Genomic DNA, 22,141 nt, shown 5'->3' with positions numbered 1-22,141 from the left:
ATCTTAATTTCCTATAAAGACATTAGTTTCCATTTGCTTATTTCTAATTTTTAAGAAATTATTTTCCTCAGTGAGCTTTTGTACCTCCTTTCCCAATTAGCCAATTTTGCTTTTTAAGGTATTTTTCTCCACTCTCAATTCTTTTCCTAATTTTTCTTCTCTCTTATTTAATTTTCAAAATCCCTTTTGAGCTCTTTCATGGCCTGAGCCCAATTCTTACTTTTCTTGGAGGCTTTGGATGTAGGAGCCTTGATTTTGTAATCATCTTCTGAGGGAGTGTTTTGGTCTTCCCTCTCACCATAGTAACTTTCTATGTTCTGAAATTTGTCTGATCATTTCCCTAGCTTTTTTTTTTTTTACTGGCCTTTAACTCTTTATTTAAAGTAAGGCTCTTATTCCAGGGAAGGAGGTGTACTGTGCCAACCTGTTTTTAGAGATCTTTCTAAGGATCTAACACAAACCCTTCTGTTTCATCTCTGTTAGGAGTGTCCCTGTCCCACTGACGCTGAAAGATTTAGTGTGCTTAAAGCAAAGGAGCTCTGCTTAGCTGTCCCTGGGGCCAGGGCCAGGATGGGGTTGGGGCTGAAGCTGCAATAGTATGGCCTGCACTGGAATTGCATGTTGGGCTCCCACTTGTTGCCACAGACTTTTTGTTGACTTACCAAGTCCTCTTTGGTGTCTGGACTAAGAGGTCTAGAACTTGCCAGTACTGATATTAATTCAGAGGTCCCTAGACCACTTCCTATTTTAATGAGGCCAGGGCTGGGTCTGCACTGGTGCTTCCTGCACTAGAATGGTGCATCGGGCACCCATCCCACTTCCACAGATCTTTTCTGTTGGCTTTCTAAGTTACTTTGGCTGGAAAATGTTCTACTCCATCTTTTTGGGGGCATTCTGACACTCGTAGAGTCATTATTTAAAGGAATTTGAAGCGTTTTGGGGGAGAGGTTGGGCAAGTTCCTCCTCTACTCCACCATCTTAGTTCCACCTGATTATATCTTGCATTATTGTGTCAAACTTCTTTTTTTGGTCACACATTTCAGTTAATCCAATTACTGTTATGTTTTCTCTTTTCGATCTGTTCTTCAGATCTGTTGTTTTTCTTATGTTTCACATTCTCTTCTATTTTTTTTATTCTTTATATTTTATTTTCTTATTTCTTGGTCTCTTATACTACCACTGGCTTCCTCTTTTCATAAGCTTGTTTTTTCTTGGATGATTTTTTTTCAGTTTTTCTTAAATCTCTCTGATTTGATTTTAAAAGTCATTTTTGAGTTCTTCTATAAATTCTTTCTGGGCAGGTAGCCATTTAATGTTACTCTTTATAGTAGGAGAAGCTTTTTTTACTTCATCTGAAGATGAACCTCTGCTTCCCTATTAACTTTCTACAGTTGGATTCTTTCTCTTTTGCCTGCCCTTTTTTAAAAATGACAACTTATCACTGTAAACATCTGTAATCCTGGCTGGCAGGGAGTGGGGATGGTAAGAGAGGAAACAGTGCTTCTGAATTCACTTCAGTTCTTCCCTCTGACCCTGGAAGCCAAAACCAAGAACTCTACCCAGCAGCCAGTAGCATCTCTGCCCCACTGCTTCTCTACTCACTGGGTGCGCTGATTTCTTCTCAGCCAGGGCTGCATCTCAGCAGCACAGATGGACTTGGTGTTCCTTATCAGTAGAGGTTCCCTCAATCTTCCCAGACTCAAACTCCTGACTCCTCTCAGTGTCTGGGAAGTGAAAGTTCCCCAAGTCTCATTTGTTTTTCATCATTCTATGTTCGCCCTAAGGAGCAATTTTGTTTAGTTTGTGGGGGAAATATGGAAAGCATGGAATTTTCTGACCTACTCCACTATTTTCTCAAAATCCTCCCCTGAAAATTTAAAATAATATAAGTAATGTAATACTGAAATGGATAATGGAAACTATGTTTAAATTCAATGTCTGTCAGCAGAGTAAAATAGAGCCTTTAATGCATTGTTAAGCCACAAAAGGCATGAAACATGGAATATTTACTATCGTGTTGCAAAATCCACCCAAGTAGAAGAGAATGGGTGATTTCTCTGAGGCCTGAATTAATATCTTGAAATCTATGTTCAACAGATTACCAATATACTACCAGAAAAATAATTACATCATGTCTACAATCCCATCTCTAACACCTTTGTTGGGGAAAAAAAAAGTCATCCGTGTTGGCAGTACTTCTGAAAAAGTAGCAGTAATACATAAATACTTCTCCATTTTCTTGTCATTTCAGAATGAAGCAACTTCCAGCTCACACATATCCTACCAGGTGCACTAAATTGATGTCATTATGAACTATCAGGAAATACCCACAGAGACCTATACCAACATTGAGAAGTTTTGTTAAACAGCTGTGTGTGTGTGTGCTTTAATTGATTTGTATTATTTTAAATAGGAACAGTTAAAGCCTGTTATCAGATGTTGTATCAAAGAGCCAACTACAGACTCCAGGGAGAAGGAGTTCAGAAGAAAGCCAATCACTGCAACTTCACTTGAGCACTTAAGATTATTACTAGAGGAAGCACAATTAAATCATCACACTTTATTAGCTATCATTAGAAATCATTACGAAACATATCAAGCTTCATTATTTGAGAATCATTAACAAGTTAACTTCCTGAATTACTAAGAGTAAAAAAAAAAATAACTTTTTTTTGCCAAATGTCACCTCAAAAATTCATCAAGTAAAGATAAAAGTTATTGAAATGAATTACCATATTTTTGCACACATTAAATATACCAAAAATATAAAAAGAAATCTAAAGTATTCTGGACATCCAAAATATATCATAAGTGTGTTTTCCTTACAATATCCATGCACATCCTAACCAGGTCTTATCAAAATCTTACTGGTCCCCCTCTTTATTATTTCCTCCATCTCATCTAAATCCTTGTCATCTACCAAGGTCTTTGAGGCTTTCTTTCTATCACAACTAATACTGGGTATGCGTGGTACAGTCAACTCTGTGATTTTCCATATACAAGTTCTCAGCACACAAAGGCTGATGAAATAGTGCATGTACTAAATGAAACACAGCCAGGTAAGTAACTGTCATGAGCAAATTTACATATGGTATATGCTTAAAAGAAAAGGCTCAATTTTGAAATATACGTATCTTTGCCATCACCATCACAGATCTGTTATTATAATAGCTTAACTGAAGTGTAATATAATGAAAAACATGTAAGGCAAGTACACCTTACATTTTGCAAAGACTGCTTTTGAAACCATTCTAAAGGATAGGTTATCATCTATCTTCATGTTCATTCTGCACAGCAGTGGAACTTTGGCATAGGTCTCTTTACAGTATCACTAGCATTCTCAAAGATGATCTTCCCTGCCCCATTTTCCTCTTCCTTCATTTTCTCTCAAAATAAACTGAAACCGAATTCTGACAATGATCCCAGACCAGCAGCGAGAGACATGCAATATCAAATCCTTGATTAAAAGTGAGTAGTCCATTTTAAACATTTTGATTGATAAATAATCTATTTTATCTCTATGATCTAACTCATAACCAGGCATAACATCCTAATGACTGGTAAAGTCCATTGAAAAAGCATGCTTTGATTAGGCTTAATGGAGGCTGGTAAAAAAAAAAAAAAAGTAAGCCTTTCCATCCAAATGAAAGTGATTTCGCAAGTGAGACAATTTGCTGTAATGCAAATTCAAGGATATACTACATACACTGTGAAAAGTGCTTTGAAAAAAAATTCTAAATTCATTAAGTACTGATTTTAGTATATTAGATAGTAATAACAAATTATTTGATTGGCAGATCAATTTTCTCCACTTATTTTCCAAAATGATTGCAATTCTATTATCAATCAAAGTTATACTTCAGTTTTCTTGCAAATTTAACTCATATCTACTATGTGAATTACTACAGTGCCCACATAAGAAAATCATCTGTATTTTAATAAGACTTCTAAAATGATCCCTACTCTTTTTGAAAATTAATTACAAAGAAAAACTGGAAATACTATCTAACCTGTTGTGTAATGGTGCTCCACGGCTCTTGAAGAAGACGAGCTTTATAGAACTGATGGACACCATCCCATATCTCCTTCAGTGTTAAAGGTCTTCCATCTGTAAAAGTTTTTTATATTCTTTTGGTTAATTCTTATTTAATGCTCAGAGTATCCCTGCAAATACTGAAAAGTCAGAATTAAATTCTTTGCTTATACAACACAATCATCCATGTGACATATGTAACATAAACATATATGACAAATACCTAGACATACATGAATGTATATATCTTACACTCAGTAACAGCTTGGTTTTAGATTAGATTTGTTAGTTCCCATGAGGAAGTTCCTTCTGTCAATGAGAAGAAAATGATCAATATCTCTTTGATTTACAGTCTCAGTGATTTGCCTGAGGCACAGAGAAGGAAATGACTTGCTTAGAATCACATAGCCCATATTTGTCAGAGGCAATCACTCTGAGTCTGAAGTGGCTCTCTCTATATATTCTTCCATTAATGCACCTCAGCTACAAACAGATGTTTGCTAATGTTGCTTAAAAATGTGACTTTCCTTCTTCATATCACACCAGTACTTAAGTTGGGGCAGCCAGGTGGCACCAGAGTGCACAGAGTCCTGGGCTTGAAGTCAAGAAGCCTTAGTTTAAATCCAGTCCCAGACACTAGCTGTGTGACTCTGGGCTAGTCACTTACTCTGTCTGCCTCAGTTTCCTCATCTGTAAAATAAGCTGCAGAAGGAAACAACAAACCATTCATAACTGGGGTTACAAAGAGTCAGACACAACTGAAAACAACTGAATAACAACAATTAAATTTCTACTTGCTAATTGAATATTAATTGGTATATCGCCTTCAGATATTTGGAAAAATAGAATCCAAAAACATTTTGGAGGTAATTTTTTTTAACACAACTATTAAATTGGTAGCAGAATGACAGAGGCAGATGCCTGCATTCAGATGCAAACATACCCTGATGATAGGTCTATATTTGCCCTGGATATAGCTTTCAAATCTTAGTGTTTTCTTTATTTCTTTAAAATCCAGTGCTTATACAAATTGTGTATTCATTTCATTTATTGGATATCTGCTCTGTTCAAGACATTATATTAGGGGCTATTAGGAACATAAGATGAACAACTTGGTCGCTGCTATAAAAGAACTTTCAAATTAGAAAAAAGATACCAAAAGTACACAAAAATTATAAGGAATGTGGCACAGTTCTTAAATACAAAGGGGTTCAAAGGAAGGAAAAAAAACATTTCTGATCTGAAGCAATCATAAAATCCAAGTATTTGAAGGAACCATAGAACTCATCTAGTTATCAGAGCCTAGAAGAAATCCCCTTGACAACACTCTGTTACCCATCAATACTCTGATTCCAATCTTCCACTTGCAGATCTTTTGATTTCAGTTAATCACTAAAACGGGCATTTAGTTTTTTAATTTCCATATCACACTACTGTATAGTCCATTAAAAAACCCAAGTCTTTCACATGAACTGTTATCTAATTATGCCTTTCTCATTCCATACTTGTACAAATAATTTTTTTCACACAAGTATAGGATTATATATTAATTCCAATTAAATTCTATCTTACTAGATCTGAATTATTCGTATAGCCTGTTGAGACCTTTTAGGATTCCAATTCAATCATTCATAATGTTAGTTATCCCTCACAATATTGTATCTCCCAGAAACTGAATAAACATATCCTGTCATCTATGCCTTTCTCCAAGTCACTGATATTAACCAATTTACATCTCTCCAATTCATTCATAAGATTATCTGAAAAAAACTTCAAATATCAAGCTGAAATTTAGATATTCCCTGATTCATCAACATATTAAATAATTAAAGGAAAGCAAGAACGTTGTCATTCTGTAATGACTCTTATGCTAGTATTTCAAGGGAATGATGTGGATATTCACTCACAACCTCTATGCTTGCCAATTCTGAGGAAATCTTGCCTATGTCTTCCTTGTAAGGGAGTTCCCCCAACATGCTGAGGGTCCTTTCTTGAGTTCCATCTATTACTCCTCTCCATGTAACTAGCCCATTTTTTTATTCACACATTACCTTGATGACATCCTTTTCATTATCTCTTCATTGTGCTAAATTCATCATGTGAAAATAACATGAAAAAAAAACATGTCAAATGACTCCATTATCTTCGAAGACATTTATGAGAGCAAGGAGAAATCTGAGCTTCATGGCCAAAGAATTAGTCACCTACCACATACTTTTATTTACATTTATTTACATTTTACAAAGCCTTTTCCTCATAACAACTTTGTGACACAGGCAGTTGAAATATTAATATCTTTGATGTACCAATGAGAAAGCTGATGTTTAAAAGGGTTTAATCACTTGCCCTTGACCATGGGGCTGGAAAGGGATAGAAGTGTCACTCAAGCAAAGATCTCTGAAGTTTGAATCTAAGGTCATCCCCATCCTATATCAGTCATACTATCACTCACAAGCAACTGGAAATATAATAAGACTGATGTCATAGCTAGAGTATGTCTCACTTTGTAACTGAAAATGTGAACTTTTCTTCCACCTTTATTTTCAATAAATAGCAATAGAATATTTTGATACATTTTCAATAAGTATCTTCATCTTGGCATTTATCTGGCGGCAGGAGACCATTATCTCGTGATAAATAGTTTTATTCCATTGACATTTTCATGTCTGTAAAATGAACAAGATTTATTCATCCAATTAACATTTGAATGTCATGTTTAGCTACAAGTTAAAAACAAGCTGCCTTCCATCTTGGTGTTATATTATTTTCTGAACACATTTATAGAAACAGGGCCAAATTCTGCCCTTAAGACAAACATTGTATATCTTGAAAATGTGTATGTGTGTGTGTGTTTGGTTGTGTAAGAGAGAGAGAAAAAGAGAAGGAAAAAAGAGAAAATAAATAAATTTTGAATTAGAAAGGTAGGATACTTAAACATTTAAAATTCAAATAGAAATTCATGTACTAAAGGTGTAACTAGGAGATATGACAAAAATGGATCTTAACCTCAATACCATAATAAATTGAATTGAATAAATAAAACATTAAACACATATTAAATACATAATGTTAAGCACTATTCTAAGTGTTGAGAATGATCTCAAAATAAACAGGACATAGAATGTCCTCCAGTTGTTTATACCCTATTGAGAAATAAGGCATATACTAATAAGAAACATTTCAAATAAATAAGTGCATGAGAGCTGCAAGTGAGGTGTTATAAGGGTTCTGAGAAAGGAAATATTTATGGATAGTCCCCTCAGGGAAAGCTTTATGAAAGTACAGTAGAGTTGCAACAGGCAGAGACAGGAGTGGAGAAGATCCAGGCAGAGAGTGAGGTACAAGCACGTCCAAATAGATAGGAAAGCACTGAATGTTTGTGGACAAGTGAGCAGTACAAATTAGCTGGAATATTGTTTGAAATAAGGCCATAAAGGCAGGCTCTGCCTTTGATTCAGTAGGCATTAAAAGGTCTTGATGTGGTCAGATCTATAAATAATTAAAATGAATCTGCCAAGCATGTATAAAATATATAGAAGAGGGCAAGACCAAAAGGAGAAGACCTAGTTTCTATAAAAATCTATATGAGAAGTAATGAGAATCTGGGTGAGCATGGTGCCAGAAGAAATGGAATGGAGAAGTCAGATGTGAGTGATTTTGAAAAAGGAGAAATAACAAGATTTGGCAACTAATTGGGTAAAGGTGAAGGAGAGGAAAAAGTCAAAGGTAACATGAGGTTTTGAGCATAAAAAGTATAATATAAAAAGAAAAAGTAAAATTGGGGAAAAGATAGATTTTAGGTAAAATATACTATGGGTAAATATACTATTAGGTAAAATATACTATAGGACATGTCAAATTTGAGAAGCCATTGCCCACTAAAAATATAATTCTGGAACTCACGGGAGAAACAAGAGCTGGACACACAATTGGGAAATGTCTATGTATTTGTCATCTCAGAAGCAATGGGAATAAATAACATCACTGCAAGAAAGAGTACAAAGAATACCAAGGACATAATCTGGGGTAGTTCCTACATCAAGGAAAAGGAGGAGGCAACAGTTAGAGAGATAGGAGGTGAAGGAGGAGAGCATGCTTTCATGGAAGCCAAAAGGAATAGAAGTGTGAAGGAATTGGTCATAAACAATTTCAAATACTGGAAAGATTGTCAATGAAGATGAGGATGTGAGAAAGTCACTGGCAATGTGGCTATTGCTGACCAGTGGCAGTGTTTATAGCAGTGGCAGTAAGCTAGTGGGAAGAGAAGCCAGATTGTAGGAGCTTGGAGAATGATATGGTTAAGAAATAAGAAAACAACTACATTCTGTTCTCTTCTTTGTCCTCTTTCTCCAATGATGTCATTTACCCCCATTGTTTCTGATGTTCCATTTTTTTTTTTGGAGGGCAAGGGGGAGGGTTTGGATAAGGAAGAACATGTTTTAAAAGCAAAGAAAAAGGAACCATGGGACGGGAAGAAAATAAACATACGAAATAAGAGGGAATAATTGCTGCACTATGGTACTGGAGGGCATGATGAATGGGATCAAGCAGAATCAGCTTTGATACTTTCTTTTGAGACAAAATAGGAGATGAGGATGGGAGAAATTATGCAAGGTTTAAGATGGAAAGGTTAGAAACCGAGGAGATTCACATCAAATGATATAGAACTTTTCAATACAGGAGACAAAATCATCAACTGAGAATCCAAGGGAGTAGGTGCAGAGGACCTGAGAAGAATGGAGAAGGTCAATTCTAAGCTAAAATGGCAACACACGGCTTCCCTTCCTGCTTGGGTTTCTAATTTGGGGCCCATGAGTTTGTTCCTTGAAAATATTTTGGGAACTGCATTTCAATATGATGGTTTTTCATTATAATCCTATGTATGTTTTTTTTTACAACTATTATATTTCCCTGTGTTATTTTCATAAATATTACACCTGAATATATACATTTGCACACTTATAGTTTCCCCACAAACTCCTTCTGTTTGCTATTAGATATAAAGCTCCACTACATCTAACTTCTTCCAGACAGACCTACTTTGAAACTGCTCCCCACCATCTTGGGATACTTTGATTTGAGGAGAGTCTCTAGCAAACATTACATACATTCCCAACCAAGCTTTCTTCTGTTTCCAAAGTCCACTACACTTCTCTCTGAATCAGCTGGTATGCTATCTGGAGATCAGGAAAGCATTTCATTTTATCTCTCAAAATATTATTGTCAATAAGCTAGAGATATTGTAAATGGCTTGGATCTGACTATATCAGATGGCTGCTTAAGTTGCTAGAAGATTTCACCCAAAGTGTACTGATCAGTGGAGCAGTATCAGGGACGTTATGAGGCTCAAATAAAATAAAGGATTCTTTTGCAAACCTTTAAGTGCTCATACAAATATCAGTCATCATAACATTAATTAGTGCTAACTTCCAGATCTAGAATATAACTTCTAGGCAGTTTGGGGACAATTTCATTCCTTGAGCCTTCTACCATGTCTTTGGTGTATATCTGAGTGATGTTTATAGAGCAATACAAGAGTATGCTGGTAAATATGTAACAACCAGGTTCTCGTGTACACACATTTTTAAGCTTAATCTGCATTATTAATACTTTCTTCAGTTTAGATAATGTACAAAACAATAAATCAAGCCTTGATTTGTGGTGATTCCTTAATTCCAATTTCTTAATTCTGAATTCCTTAATTCTAAGGGAAGCTTAAATATTCACCCTGAAAATTTAATATTTAAAAATTTAAATAGCTTTTAAGCTATTTAGTATTGGTTCCAGTACACCTCTGAGTACATAACATGAGAAGTTGGATACTATTTATTTTTTTCCATCACTAGATAAGGAATTAAACCATGCTCTTCAAAATGCAAAAAAAAAAAAAATTCAAGCATACCATTATCAAACAAGAGGAATGGACAATCACAAAGAGGATGAAGTTTAAAAGACATAAGTTCCATAGCCTACAAAATACAAAGATGTAAATTAAGGACCATGTTGGTAGAGAAATGTTTCACATGTTCTATTGGGGAAAAGAGCTATGAGTGGAAATAAGCTACTTTAAAGGTAGCAAAATTATCATCTTATTATGCCAGCATTCATACTAGAAAATCCAGAGAAAAAAATGTTTTCTTGAATTTTCAACTAAGTCAAGCATCATATTCAAACCACATTTTTAAGAGTCATTACAAAATGACACTATTCTTCCTTCCTTTAAGCATCTCTTTGGCAACCATTTGATTATGTTTGTCTATAAAAAGTTATATTGACAAAATGATACCGATTTTTTTTCTTAAAAATATACCAGAAGTTACTCATTAAATGAACACCATCCTTCAAACAGACATTTTTAAATGTATATTTTTCCAACTTAAAATGTGTTTGGAATTCTTTTGAAATTTGTTTCAAATGTACTTTATGAGATGATCAATCTCATTGTTTTATAACCACCCACCTAATTTTAAAAAAATTATATTGGTGTGTGAATTAGTTGGGACACACAATATCATGTGCAATTCTATACATATTCCCATAAATATCATGCTGCACAAGAAAAATCAGATCAAAAAGGAAACAAATGAGAAAAACAAAATGTAAGCAAACAAAAACAAAAAAGAGTGAAAATGCTATGTCCACACTCAGTTCTCACAGGACTCCCTCTGGGTGCAAATGGCTCTCTTTATCACAACTAGTTTGAATCATCTCATTGTTGAAGATAGCGATGTCCATCAGAATTGATCATTGTATAATCTTCTTGTTGCCATGTATAATGATCTCCTGATTATATTCATTTCACTCAGCATCAGTTCCTGTAAGTCTCTCCAGGCCTTTCTGAAATAATGCTGCTGATTGTTTCTTACAAAACAATATTCCATAACATTCATGTATCATAATTTATTCAGCCATTCTCCAATCGATGGGCACCCATTCAATTTCCAGTTTCTAGCCACTATAAAAAGGGCTGCCACAAACATTTTTGCACATGTGGGGTCCCTTTCCTTTTTTAAAGATCTCCTTGGGATATAAGCCCAGTAGAAAACAGTGCTGGATCAAAAAGTATGCACAGTTTGATAACTCTTTGGGCATAGTTCCAAATGCTCTCCAGAATGATTGGATTCATTCACAGTTCCACCAACAATGTATCGGTGTCCCAGTTTTCCCACATCCCCTTCAACATTTATCATTATCTTTTCTTGTCATCTTAGCCACTCTGAGAAGTGTGTAATGGTACTTCAGAGTTGTCTTAATTTGCATTTCTTTGATCAATACTGATTTAGAGAAACTTTTCATATGACGAGAAAGCTTCGTTTTCTTCTGTAAATTGTTTTTTCATATCCTTTGACCACTTATCAACTGGAGAATGGCTTGAATTCTTATAAATTTGAGTCAATTATCTATATTTTAGAAATGAGGCAAACATTGTAATTCTTAAAGAGCAGACTTCAATGGCTGTAAGAGACAGCTCAGTGTTGCTGGTGTGGGGGGATCAGGCATGCTCAAAGATGATTCAAGATCATAATGAACTAGAACTAGTTGCTTTAAAGAGCCAAGAAAAATCTGGTCAAAAAGAGAAAGGAAAAAAACCAGCAACCCCAAGAACAAATAAACGATGAAATAGCTAAATTAATTATCATTAAATAAGCAGACTATCAGAAGGAATTGGAACTTGGAAAAGCTTTGTTTAATTCCTATACAGAGTCTGGTATAAACTTCTTGAAATTGAAATAATGATGAAGCCAATAAAACAAACAAACAAAAACAGCTCCTAGCCATTGCTATGAAGCAAAAACACTTGTCATGATAAAAAATACAAAAGCTGGAATGATAAAGTTTGGAAAAGATAATTTTTACTAATGAAATTGACTTTTTCATTTAAGGGTTTTGTTTTTTGTTTGTTTCCCAAAATTGTTTTCAAAAGTAATTTGGAGGAGATTGTGAGATTTGGCCATCTTTATCAAAATGTAAAGTAATGTAAATGAACAGGAAGAAATTCAATTCATGAAAAAAGAGGGAATAATTGACGTATTATATAGTTCTGGAGGGCATAGTGGATGGGATCAAGAAGGATCAGCTTTGATACTTTCTCTTTGTTTTGTTTTGTTTGTTTTACTTTGTTTTTTTGTTTTTTGTTTTTTTTTAACAAAACAGAAGGAGGTGAGGATAGGAGAAATTATAGAAGTTTTGGGACGGAAAGTTTAGAAACTGAGGAGATTCATAACAAATGACCTAGAACTTTTCAGTAAAGAAGACAAAGCCATCAATTGAAAATTCAGGGGAGAAGGTGTAGAAGTTTTGGAGATTTTTTTACTTCCAATCGAAATGGAGGTGCCCCATTAAGAGAATGATGAACTTTAATAAATATAATGATATACTGAGAAACAGAATTGTACCAAAATTATAGAAATTCCCAAATGGAATGTGAAAACTGAAATACAACCTGATACTATGTTATATGCCATGAAAGATTAATAAATTTATCTATGATATGTTAATAAACAATCTTCAATGGCTTTGAAACTGAACTAAATTAAGCCTCATTAAAACTTAAGGACTATAAACAAAGCTAGACTTGAAAAAAATGGATTGTTCATCAATGAGACAATATATGATGAAATAATAACTTCATGATGAAAAATTAAAGAATGTGTCAAAATCTCTAGAACTCAATGCCAACTCTCAGATAAAATTTCAGCAAAAGGGGAGTATTTTGCATATTAAAAACTTTTAAAAGAGGAACAAAAGTTTTAAGGCTCATTGTATGATTATAAATTTAATGATATTACCTTATCTCAATTAATTTGCACACCACAGTAAAAATGTTATCACTGTATTGTGTTCACAATTTATCAACAGCTATATCACAATCACGCCAACTATTTTATTCTTGGTCATTTTTTCCTCAGCTGAAATTGCAGAGACTTCAAAACCTTAACTTAAAATTCAAAAATTAAGCAAAGACAGATATGTAGTTCAGTGTTTACAAAATCAGAAACCTCGAGCTATGTTAATTGGTGCTCCATTTTCTCTGAACAAAGTTAGAACAGACAGGAAAGTAATCAATTGACTCTCTGGCTTTGATGGGTTGATTTTTAATGTACTTCACTTCCAAGAAAAATTCCTACTTCTGAGTGAAAATTAACCACTTTTAAGAACAAAACAAAATAAAAGTGCTATCTAAATTTAGTTGGAACCTTATTAATTTTAAGTTGCCCATAGGGATTCTTGGGGGTACCAAGATACCACAATGTAGCCAAGAGAGGTCTTTTTTACCCCAAAATTATAGAGTATCCATGAAGATTCAAGAAATTCTCTATCAATACCTAAAACTCACATGACAAGGAGAATGGAACATGTTATTAAAATAAAAAGAAGAATTAAAAAGTACAATTTTGGCAATACTTTTAGTATTTAACATTTTTATATCAATTGAATAATAACCTACATGTCAACTAATCTATATATTCCTCAAAAAAATTGCAGTTTTCCTAATTAAATTCCTCAGGGTTCTTAGTTTTCATGACAGCATGAGATATCTTAGTTTCAGTAACAGCATGAGATATTTTACTAGTATTATCCTGAAGATTAATGAAAGCCTAAAGAAATGAGAATAAATCTTTTTAAGAATAATACTCTGGTCAAGACAAACGTATATATGGATTCTCACAAAATAGATTGTGTCTTTTCAACAGTTCTTATGAGGAATAATCAATATTTTGATGAATCTCAAATCTCGTGGCATCTTCTGTAATGGTTTAGACTGCAAGTCACCCTTGCCTTCTCAGTCTGTCTTTTGTCCTTATCACCCACAGGTCCTTTTCAGAGGTCTCACCAAGGTGATGGTTCTCCTGACATGTGTAGAGACCAGTACAACATTAAGGGCTGTTTATTGGTTATGCTTCACTCTGACTACGTGACTGATCCACTTTCCTTTCCAGTCATGTACCTTGCAGGGTGACTCCCCAAGCCATGCTGCACCTTTACTGCTTAAAGCATGACTTCCATTTTCAGTTCTTTGAAGACAGTAACACTCTGGGCTGGAACCAACACAATAAAGTGGAGGAAATATTACTATCAAGATCTACAATATTCTCCTCTGAAGAACTCTAAAATAATGCCTCACATAGGATTCTGAAGCAGCAGAGCCAACAAAAGGTCCAAATGAATCTAAGACCACTTAGGAGGTCCATGCTGGCCTAGAGTCAATGTGGCAGCGACACCAGAACAGCACCAGAAGCAGCTTCTTGAGCTCCTAGGCCAGAGGCAGCCAAGGATCATGTAACTTCAGAAAGCCTTTGCCCTGGCTCTGGGCATTGGGCACAGAAGGGTATTGTTTTGTAACTCCATTGTCTATATTCACTTCGAGGTCATCATTCCAAGGCAAAGAAGTGTTTTTGGTCCCAAGGGAGCAGGGCCTCAGAGAAACAGTAACACTTGTAACAAAAAGGGATAACGTAAGCACTTTCCTGGGTAAGGACCAGATCACAGACCAACAGAGCTGGTGGGGGTCACTGCTCCCCAAATCGGCAGAACATGGCCCAACTTTAACAAAGTTCAAAGTCAAGGAACAGGTTGGAAAAATGAGCAAAGAAGAAAAAAGAACCCAATCATAAGAATCTATTATGGTGACATGGAAGATTGAGACACAAACTCAGAAGAAAACAACATCCAAATAACTACAAAAGGAGCCTCAAAGGGAAAAATAAAAGTGAATTGGGCACAAATCCAACAAGAAAGCTTGGAATACCTTTAAATTATTTTAAAAATCAAATAAGAGTGGGAGGGAAAAAATTTGGAAAGTAATGAAATTAAAGTGATTCTAAATAATTATGAAAAGGCAATTAATAACTTGGTAAAAAAAAAGGCACAAAAATATTAAGAAAAATAACAGCTTAAAAAATTGGCCAAATAATAAAAAAGACACAAATTTAACAGATGAAACTAGTTCCTTGAAAAATAGAATTGAACAAAAGGAAAAAGATGTACAAAAGCTTACTAAAAATTCTTTAAAAGAATTACTTAAAAATTAGAATTGGATAAATAGAAGCTAATGATGCTATGAGACATCAAAAAACAATAAAACAAAGCCAAAGAACAAAAAAGAGAAGAAAATCTAAATATTTCATCAGAAAAACAACAGGCTTGAAAAATAGATTGAAGTGATAGTTTTAGAATAACTGGACTGCCTGAAAGCCATGATCAAAGGAAGGGCCTAGACATAATTTTAAAGAAATTATCAAGGAAAACTGTCCAATATCCTATAATTAGAGATTAAAATAGAAATTTTGAGAATTTAATTATTAACTCCTGAAAGCATCCCAAATGAAACTCCCAAGAATATCATAGTCAAATTCCAGAACTCTCAGATCAAAGAAAAAGTATATTAAGCAACCATAAAGAAACCATTCAAATCAGGATCACAATCAGGAACAAATCAAATCATAATAACACAAGATCTAGAAACTACCATGATAAAGAAGTGGAAAGTTTAGAATATGACATTATAGAAAGCAAAAAAGCAAGGATTACAACCAAGAATAACATAACCAGCAAAATTTAGTATAATCCTTCAGGGAAAAATTTGTTTTTAATAAAATAGAGGACTTTCAAGCATATCTGATAAAAAGACCAGAGCTAAATAGAAAATTTGACTTCAAAATATAAGACACAAGAGGAGACTAAAAAAGTAAACATGAAAGAGAAATCATTAGGTGTTGGAATCTTTACAGTGTTAAGACATTGGAGTTGATAGAGACAATAGTTATCTGGTTTGGCATGGTTCAGTGTGATTGATTTGATCTTAGAAAGAGATATTTTGGGCCAGAACTTGAAACTAGGTACTAAGTGGAACTGATAGAACAATGCTTGTGTTCACACCTTTAGAGAGCTCATAAGTATCTAAGTACTCAAATGGAGTTCACACTTTGGGAGAGTTCAGGGTTAGGATTTTGCACTCTGGGAGATAACCCAGAATCCCTCTCCCTCCAGAAGGCGGAGTTAACCTTTGGGAGATCACATATATAGAGGGAGCTCTTGGAGCTTGGGGACTTACTGGAGGTACTTACTGGAGGTACTTACTCGAGTCAGTTACTTGAGGAGTTACTAGAAACTCTGGGAGCTCGAGAGAGTTTTACTTGGAGTCGGAGAGAGCTCTTGGAACCCACAAGCCCTATCTTCGAGGCAAGAGATTCATTGCATCTTCTACCTTGGTGCTGGCTGGAGGCTGAAGAAAGCAGAGACAAAAGCCAAGGACAAAGCTGCAAGAGCTCAAGCAGAGAGATAGGTCTCTGGGCTAACCGGGCTAATTTGGAAGGAGAAATAAACGTTTGCATTTTTACCAGCTGTGTGCATTTTGGAGTAATTATTCGATTATAACTGAAACTAAGGCTGCCTCCAGAAAACCTTCACAATTAGGAACTTGATACTATTAAGTAGTTTGTATTCACATATGAAAAGATGATACATGTAACTCTTAAGAACTTTATCAATATTTAGAGTAGTTAGACGGACTCTACATAGAGGTCATAAAAGAAGAGTGAGTTTTATTGATATGATCTCAAAATATTTAATAGGTTGAGAAATAAAAGTGTACTGGGAGAAGGGATAAAGGCAGAAAGAAAGGGGGAAATTATTATATGTAAAAAAGAAGTGTATAAGGAAGAGTCTTTAAAATGGAGGGGAAAATGATGTTAGAGCAGAAAATTGTTGGAAGCTCAATCTCATCTAAATTCATTTAAAGAGGGACCCAAAGGTTCTTATGAACCCAATTAGAAAATTTTTTTTTTCAGAAAAATATTTCTCCATCAACAATGGAAAATGTTGATTGCTCAGAGATAGACTGAAACAACATCATAAAATGACAATTCTACCTGAATAGTGCCATATCAACAAAATTAAAGTAAAGTAAAAAGAACCAGGAGATAATTATACTCAGTTAACAGTGATATTGTAAGTATATGAGATTTAGCTACTCTGATTAAGACAATGATCTAAGACATATCCAAAGTACCATGATGAAAAATGCTATCCACCTCCAGAGAATGGATGAATTCTGAGTGCAGACTGAAGCATGCTTTTTTCATTTCTTTTTTTCCTTTGTTTTGTTTTCCTTTTTCTTTTTTGCAATATGGCTAATGGGGTAATATGTTTTACTGGCCCACTGACTGATCGATATATATATGCATACATATATGTATGTGTGTATATATGTGTATATATACACACACACATATATAAACTAACATAATAAGCTATCTGCCTAACTGCATATCATAGTCTGGACAACTGAAATTCTTTTCCATTTGGCTTTTTTTATATGGATAATTACACCAAAATCTTTTGAATAACTATGAATTTCATTTACCTTGCAGTGTTTTAGGACTTAATGTTAGAAGTTCAATGGCATAAATATTCATTCAAAAACCCAAACTTTAGTAATTTATTTCTGCTCACATAAATAAAAAAACTATTATATTATCTGAATATTAATTATAGATGTATATTTATACTATGACATACTTTTCTAAGTAAATTACACACATATACACCTACATCAATACATACATATATAAATAAAAAATAAATATTCAGGGGCCAGAGGAATCAAGAAAGGCTTCTTGAAGGAGGTGGCACTGGAGTTGAGCCTTGAAGGGAGTTAGGGATTTGAAGAAACAGATGGGAGATGAGGAGGCAAGACATTTGAGATGAGGAATGTAATGTTGTTTATGGGGAACAGCAAGCAGATCAAAAAAAAAACTGCTTTTTCCTGGAACATTAAGTGCCTAAGGGGAAGTAATGTGTAATCAGACTGGAATAAAATTATTGAAAGATAATGAAGGAATTTAAATTTAAATGCTTTATTTTAACCTAAAGGAAATGAAAAATTACTGGAAACCTTTTGAGCAAAGGAATGGTGTAACTGTTTTAGTACTTTAGTAATACCAACCTGGAAACCTTGGGAAGGATGAATTGGAGAGAGGAAAGACTGAATGTAGGGGAGCCAATCTGAAGGCACTATTGAAATATGCCAGGAAAGAATTAATGAGGTTCTGGAATTGTACCTGTAGAGTGAGTAGAGAGAAGGGAGAGATACAAGAAATGTTCAAAGGTATAATAGCTATAAGACTTGGAAACTGATTGGATATGAGGAATGAAATAAATGAAGAGTCCAGGATGGCTTTTAGTTAAAAAGCTAGATGACTGGAAGAATGTTGGTATCTAACAGAAATAAAAAAGTTAGGAAAGTGGGTACATTTATGGAGAAGGATAACGAGCTTTGTATCAGAAACAATATATTCCAGCCAAATTGGATGACAAGCTATACCTTTGTTAAATAGGTAATCAATCAATCAACAAACATTTATTCATCTAGACATATAAGAATAAAACTGAAAGAGTTTCTGCTCTTAAAGAGACTATCCTAATAGGGGAGATAACAGGTATATATGTAAATATGTAAATATTAATATAATGTAAGAAATGTAACCTGACTTGCACTGTCCAGCCTCTCCAGTTCAATTAATGAAGAAGCAGATAATAAGGTGTCATGCACACTAAATCTATAAAATTATTACCCTATGGAGTGTGAAGGAATTCTGTTTGATGGAATTTGAAAATAATTTCCACTCGGCAATTTTTAAAAGAAAAATGGCACACATTCCCTAAGGACTTGTAGACATAGATAGCTGGGGAAAGGCATCAGCCTCAAGGGATGTGACCTTTATGAACAGAGAGAAAAAAAAAAAACAAATAGAACTGGTAAAGGAGAGTTGAGCAGACCCAGGAAGTCCATTTGAGTAAATTGCCTACCAGAGATGCTACTCTCACTAGGGAATAATGTGAGGTCAAGAAAAAGACAACAGGGGCCTTAGACCTACGGAGCTGGCCATGTGTTTCCTATATTTCTACCTCAATAACAGTGTGCTTAAATTTATACTCACATTTTCTACTGACACTATATTTGTGGGAGAGTGTACCCCAGGTTTATGGGGAGAAAATTTTGTAGTTACTATTATTTTTTTTTTATTTTTACAAATTTATTTTAAAATTTTACTTAATATTTTATTTTTTCCCCAATTACATGTAAAAATAATTTTAATATTCATTAAAAAAAACTTTGAGTTCCAAATTCTTTCCCTTCCTTTCTCCCCACTCACCTCACTGAGAAGACAAACAGTTCCATATAGTTAAATATGTGTAGTCATACAAAACATATTTCCATGTAAATCATGCTGTGAAAGAAAAAAAACTCAAGAAAAATAAAGTAAAAGAAAAAATGTATGCCAAAAATGTGCATTCAGACACCATCAGCTTTTTTCTGGATATGGATAGCATTTATCATCATAAGTCTTTCAGAGTTGTTTGGATCATTGTATTGCTGAGAACAGCTAAGTCATTCACAGCTGATCATCTTACAATACTGTTGTTACTATGTACATAGTACATTTCACTTTGCATCAATTTATGTAAGTCTTTATAGGTTTTTCTAAGATCATTCTACTCATCATTTCTTATAGCACAATAGTATTCTGTTACAATCTTATACCACAGTTTGTTCAGCCATTCCCCAATTAATAGGCATCCCCTCAATTTTCAGTTCTTTACCACCAGAAAAACACTGCTATAAATATTCATGTGTGTGTGTGTATGTGTGTGTGTGTATTCTTTTTCTTTTTGCTTTTTATCTCTCTTTGAATAGACATAATAGTGGTAGTGCTAAGTCAAAGGGTATATGTGGTTTTATAGCCTTTGGAGCATAGTTCTAAATTGTTCTACAGAATAGTTGAACCACAACATCAATAACAATGTCTCATTTTTCCCACATCCTCTCCAACATTTGTCATTTTCCTTTTCTGTTCTATTAGCCAATCTTGTAAGTATGAGAGAGTATCTCAGTATTATTTTAATTTGCATTTCTCCAATCAGTAGTGAGTTACAGCATTTTTAAAAATATGGTTACAGATAGCTTTTACTATTTCATTTGAAAACTTTTTATCTTTTGATCATTTACCAACTGGGGAATGGCTCTTGTTTTTATAAATTTGACTGTTTTCTATATATTTGAGAAATGAGGCCTTTATCAAAGAAACTTACTTCAAATTTTTTTCCCACAGTTAACAATTGCTAAATGTATTTCCCTCTTCCTCCTCCTCCTCCTTCTTCTTCTTCTTCTTCTTCTTCTCTCTCTCTCTCTCTCTCTCTCTCTTTCTCCTTTCAGCTATTTGCTGAAATTTGCTTCAAGATCTGACCTACACCTAATCTAAAGAGAAAATGAAAGAGGATTGTTTCAAGCAACTGAGAATATGGTAGATAAGATCATATCAAAAATACAGTTTAGTTAAAGTGATTTGCTGCATGTACAATTCTGTACTCTGAAATGCTCAACACATTTTTTTTGTCCTCAAATAATATCAAGTGAAACATTTATATTATCATGGTTATTTACAAATTGATGAATAAAATTCAATGTGAATCATAGCATCTGCCATCTTTAAATCTGACTGTGCTATCCTCCAAATCCTGGCTCTGTCCTAAAATAAGGATGTGAACTAGAGAGAAACACAAACTAGTGGACCTCAGTTTTCTTATCTGTAAAATGAAAATAGAAATTATCTTCTGGTTCTGGCAGTGTGATACTGACATGAAGTGAGGATAACTGAAATGGAATCATAAAATATACTTGCTTTCAAAACCCAGAATCATATATTCCCTTCAATTTTCCTTTCATTAAGTTATGTTAAATGACTGACTGTCTTATAATTGGAAATTGAGTGGATGCCCACCAGTTGGAGAACAGTCGAACAAGTTATGGTATATTATTGTTCTATAAGAAACAATCAGCAGGATGATTTCAGAGAAGCCTGGTCTTTCCAGAGAGATAGGACTGTGGGACATGAGTGTGGATCACAGTATAACATTTTCACTCTTTTTGTTGTTGTTTGCTTGCATTTTTTTTCTGGTTTGATTTGATTTTCTAGCTAGCTAGTTAACTGTGTGTGTGTGTGTGTGTGTGTGTGTGTGTGCATGTGTGTGTGTGTATTGGATTTAACATATATTTCTACCATGTTTAACATACATTGGACTATTTCCCATCTAGAGGAGGGGCTCAGGGAAGGGGAGAAAATTGGAATACAAGGTTTTGCAAGAGTTAATGTCAAATAATTATTCATGCATTTGTTTTGAAAAATAAAAAGCTTTAAAAAATAAAATAAAATCTAAAAAAAAGAAAACATTGAAACAAAAAAAAAATTGACTCTTATAATGAACAATGGCATCTTTCTATTTTCTTTTTGAACTTTTGTTTCACCTAGTTTATTGTTGGTGGTGTTTTTCAAGGAAGCTGGCCTCACTAGGACCTTTCAGTTCTCCATTTTTGTCAAAAGAATCCACTTATATTTTCTAGTCTCAATTAAGCCCAAGTTAATAATTTGCCTCTTTCTGCCCCAACTATAATCCAATGATTATAGGACATCAGGAATGTTGTGCCACAATGGCAAAAAACAATACAAATATTTGACTCTTAATTCATGTTGAAAGTAAGCCAATGTGTAAATAAATTTGATCTAAACATAACAAGATAGGCTAATGAAGAGTATAACTAAATCAGAGACAGATCAGAAAGGGACTGTTATCAACTCCTAATTACAGATGCACAAAATGAGACATAGAGAGGTTAAGGGACCTTCTTGGGGTCCCACAAGGAAGTGGCACAACCATGGTTTGAAATTTCAGGTCCTCTGACTCTCAAGCCAGAGTTCAAATGCCAAGTTCTCATATTTTAGGATCAATGTGCTATGTGCTCACCTCTTCCATGGTACCATCCAATGAAATCCACTTTGATCACCAGAAAGATGAATGAATTAACTATACCATGAAACTGTCATATTAGCAAAATCCAAAGCATAAGAAGTTAAACAACAATGTTCCTTTCTGTATAATTTCTATGAATGCCACAAAAAGAAAGGCTTTGTAAGGGGAACAAACATTTGGGAGTTTTCAACCCCCAAAAGAAATAACATTTGAAAATCTCATGTTGACTCTCAATAAGGGCTGACCAGGTCTGATGTTGGCCAAATCATCCTCTGGGCCTCACTTTCTTTTTTTTTT

General features: G+C 34.3%; 1 protein-coding gene across 4 annotated transcripts in view; it reads right to left on the bottom strand.

Moving 5' to 3' along the window:
- ATG10 (autophagy related 10) overlaps nt 1-22,141 on the bottom strand; it is a 316,201-nt gene that overhangs the window by 71,729 nt on the left and 222,331 nt on the right. For 3 of the 4 annotated variants that reach the window (XM_031967128.1, XM_031967131.1, XM_031967124.1), the window contains one exon: nt 4,011-4,108. In XM_031967128.1, coding sequence (XP_031822988.1) covers nt 4,011-4,108 — 98 coding nt within the window. Of the gene's footprint in view, nt 1-4,010; nt 4,109-20,102; nt 20,295-22,141 lie in introns of those variants that run through there. The other variant, XM_031967139.1, reaches the window with a different exon arrangement.

This window comes from Sarcophilus harrisii, chromosome 1 (assembly GCF_902635505.1).
Source record: "Sarcophilus harrisii chromosome 1, mSarHar1.11, whole genome shotgun sequence".
NCBI lineage: Eukaryota > Metazoa > Chordata > Mammalia > Dasyuromorphia > Dasyuridae > Sarcophilus > Sarcophilus harrisii.
This window is presented reverse-complemented; position numbering and strand designations above follow the sequence as displayed.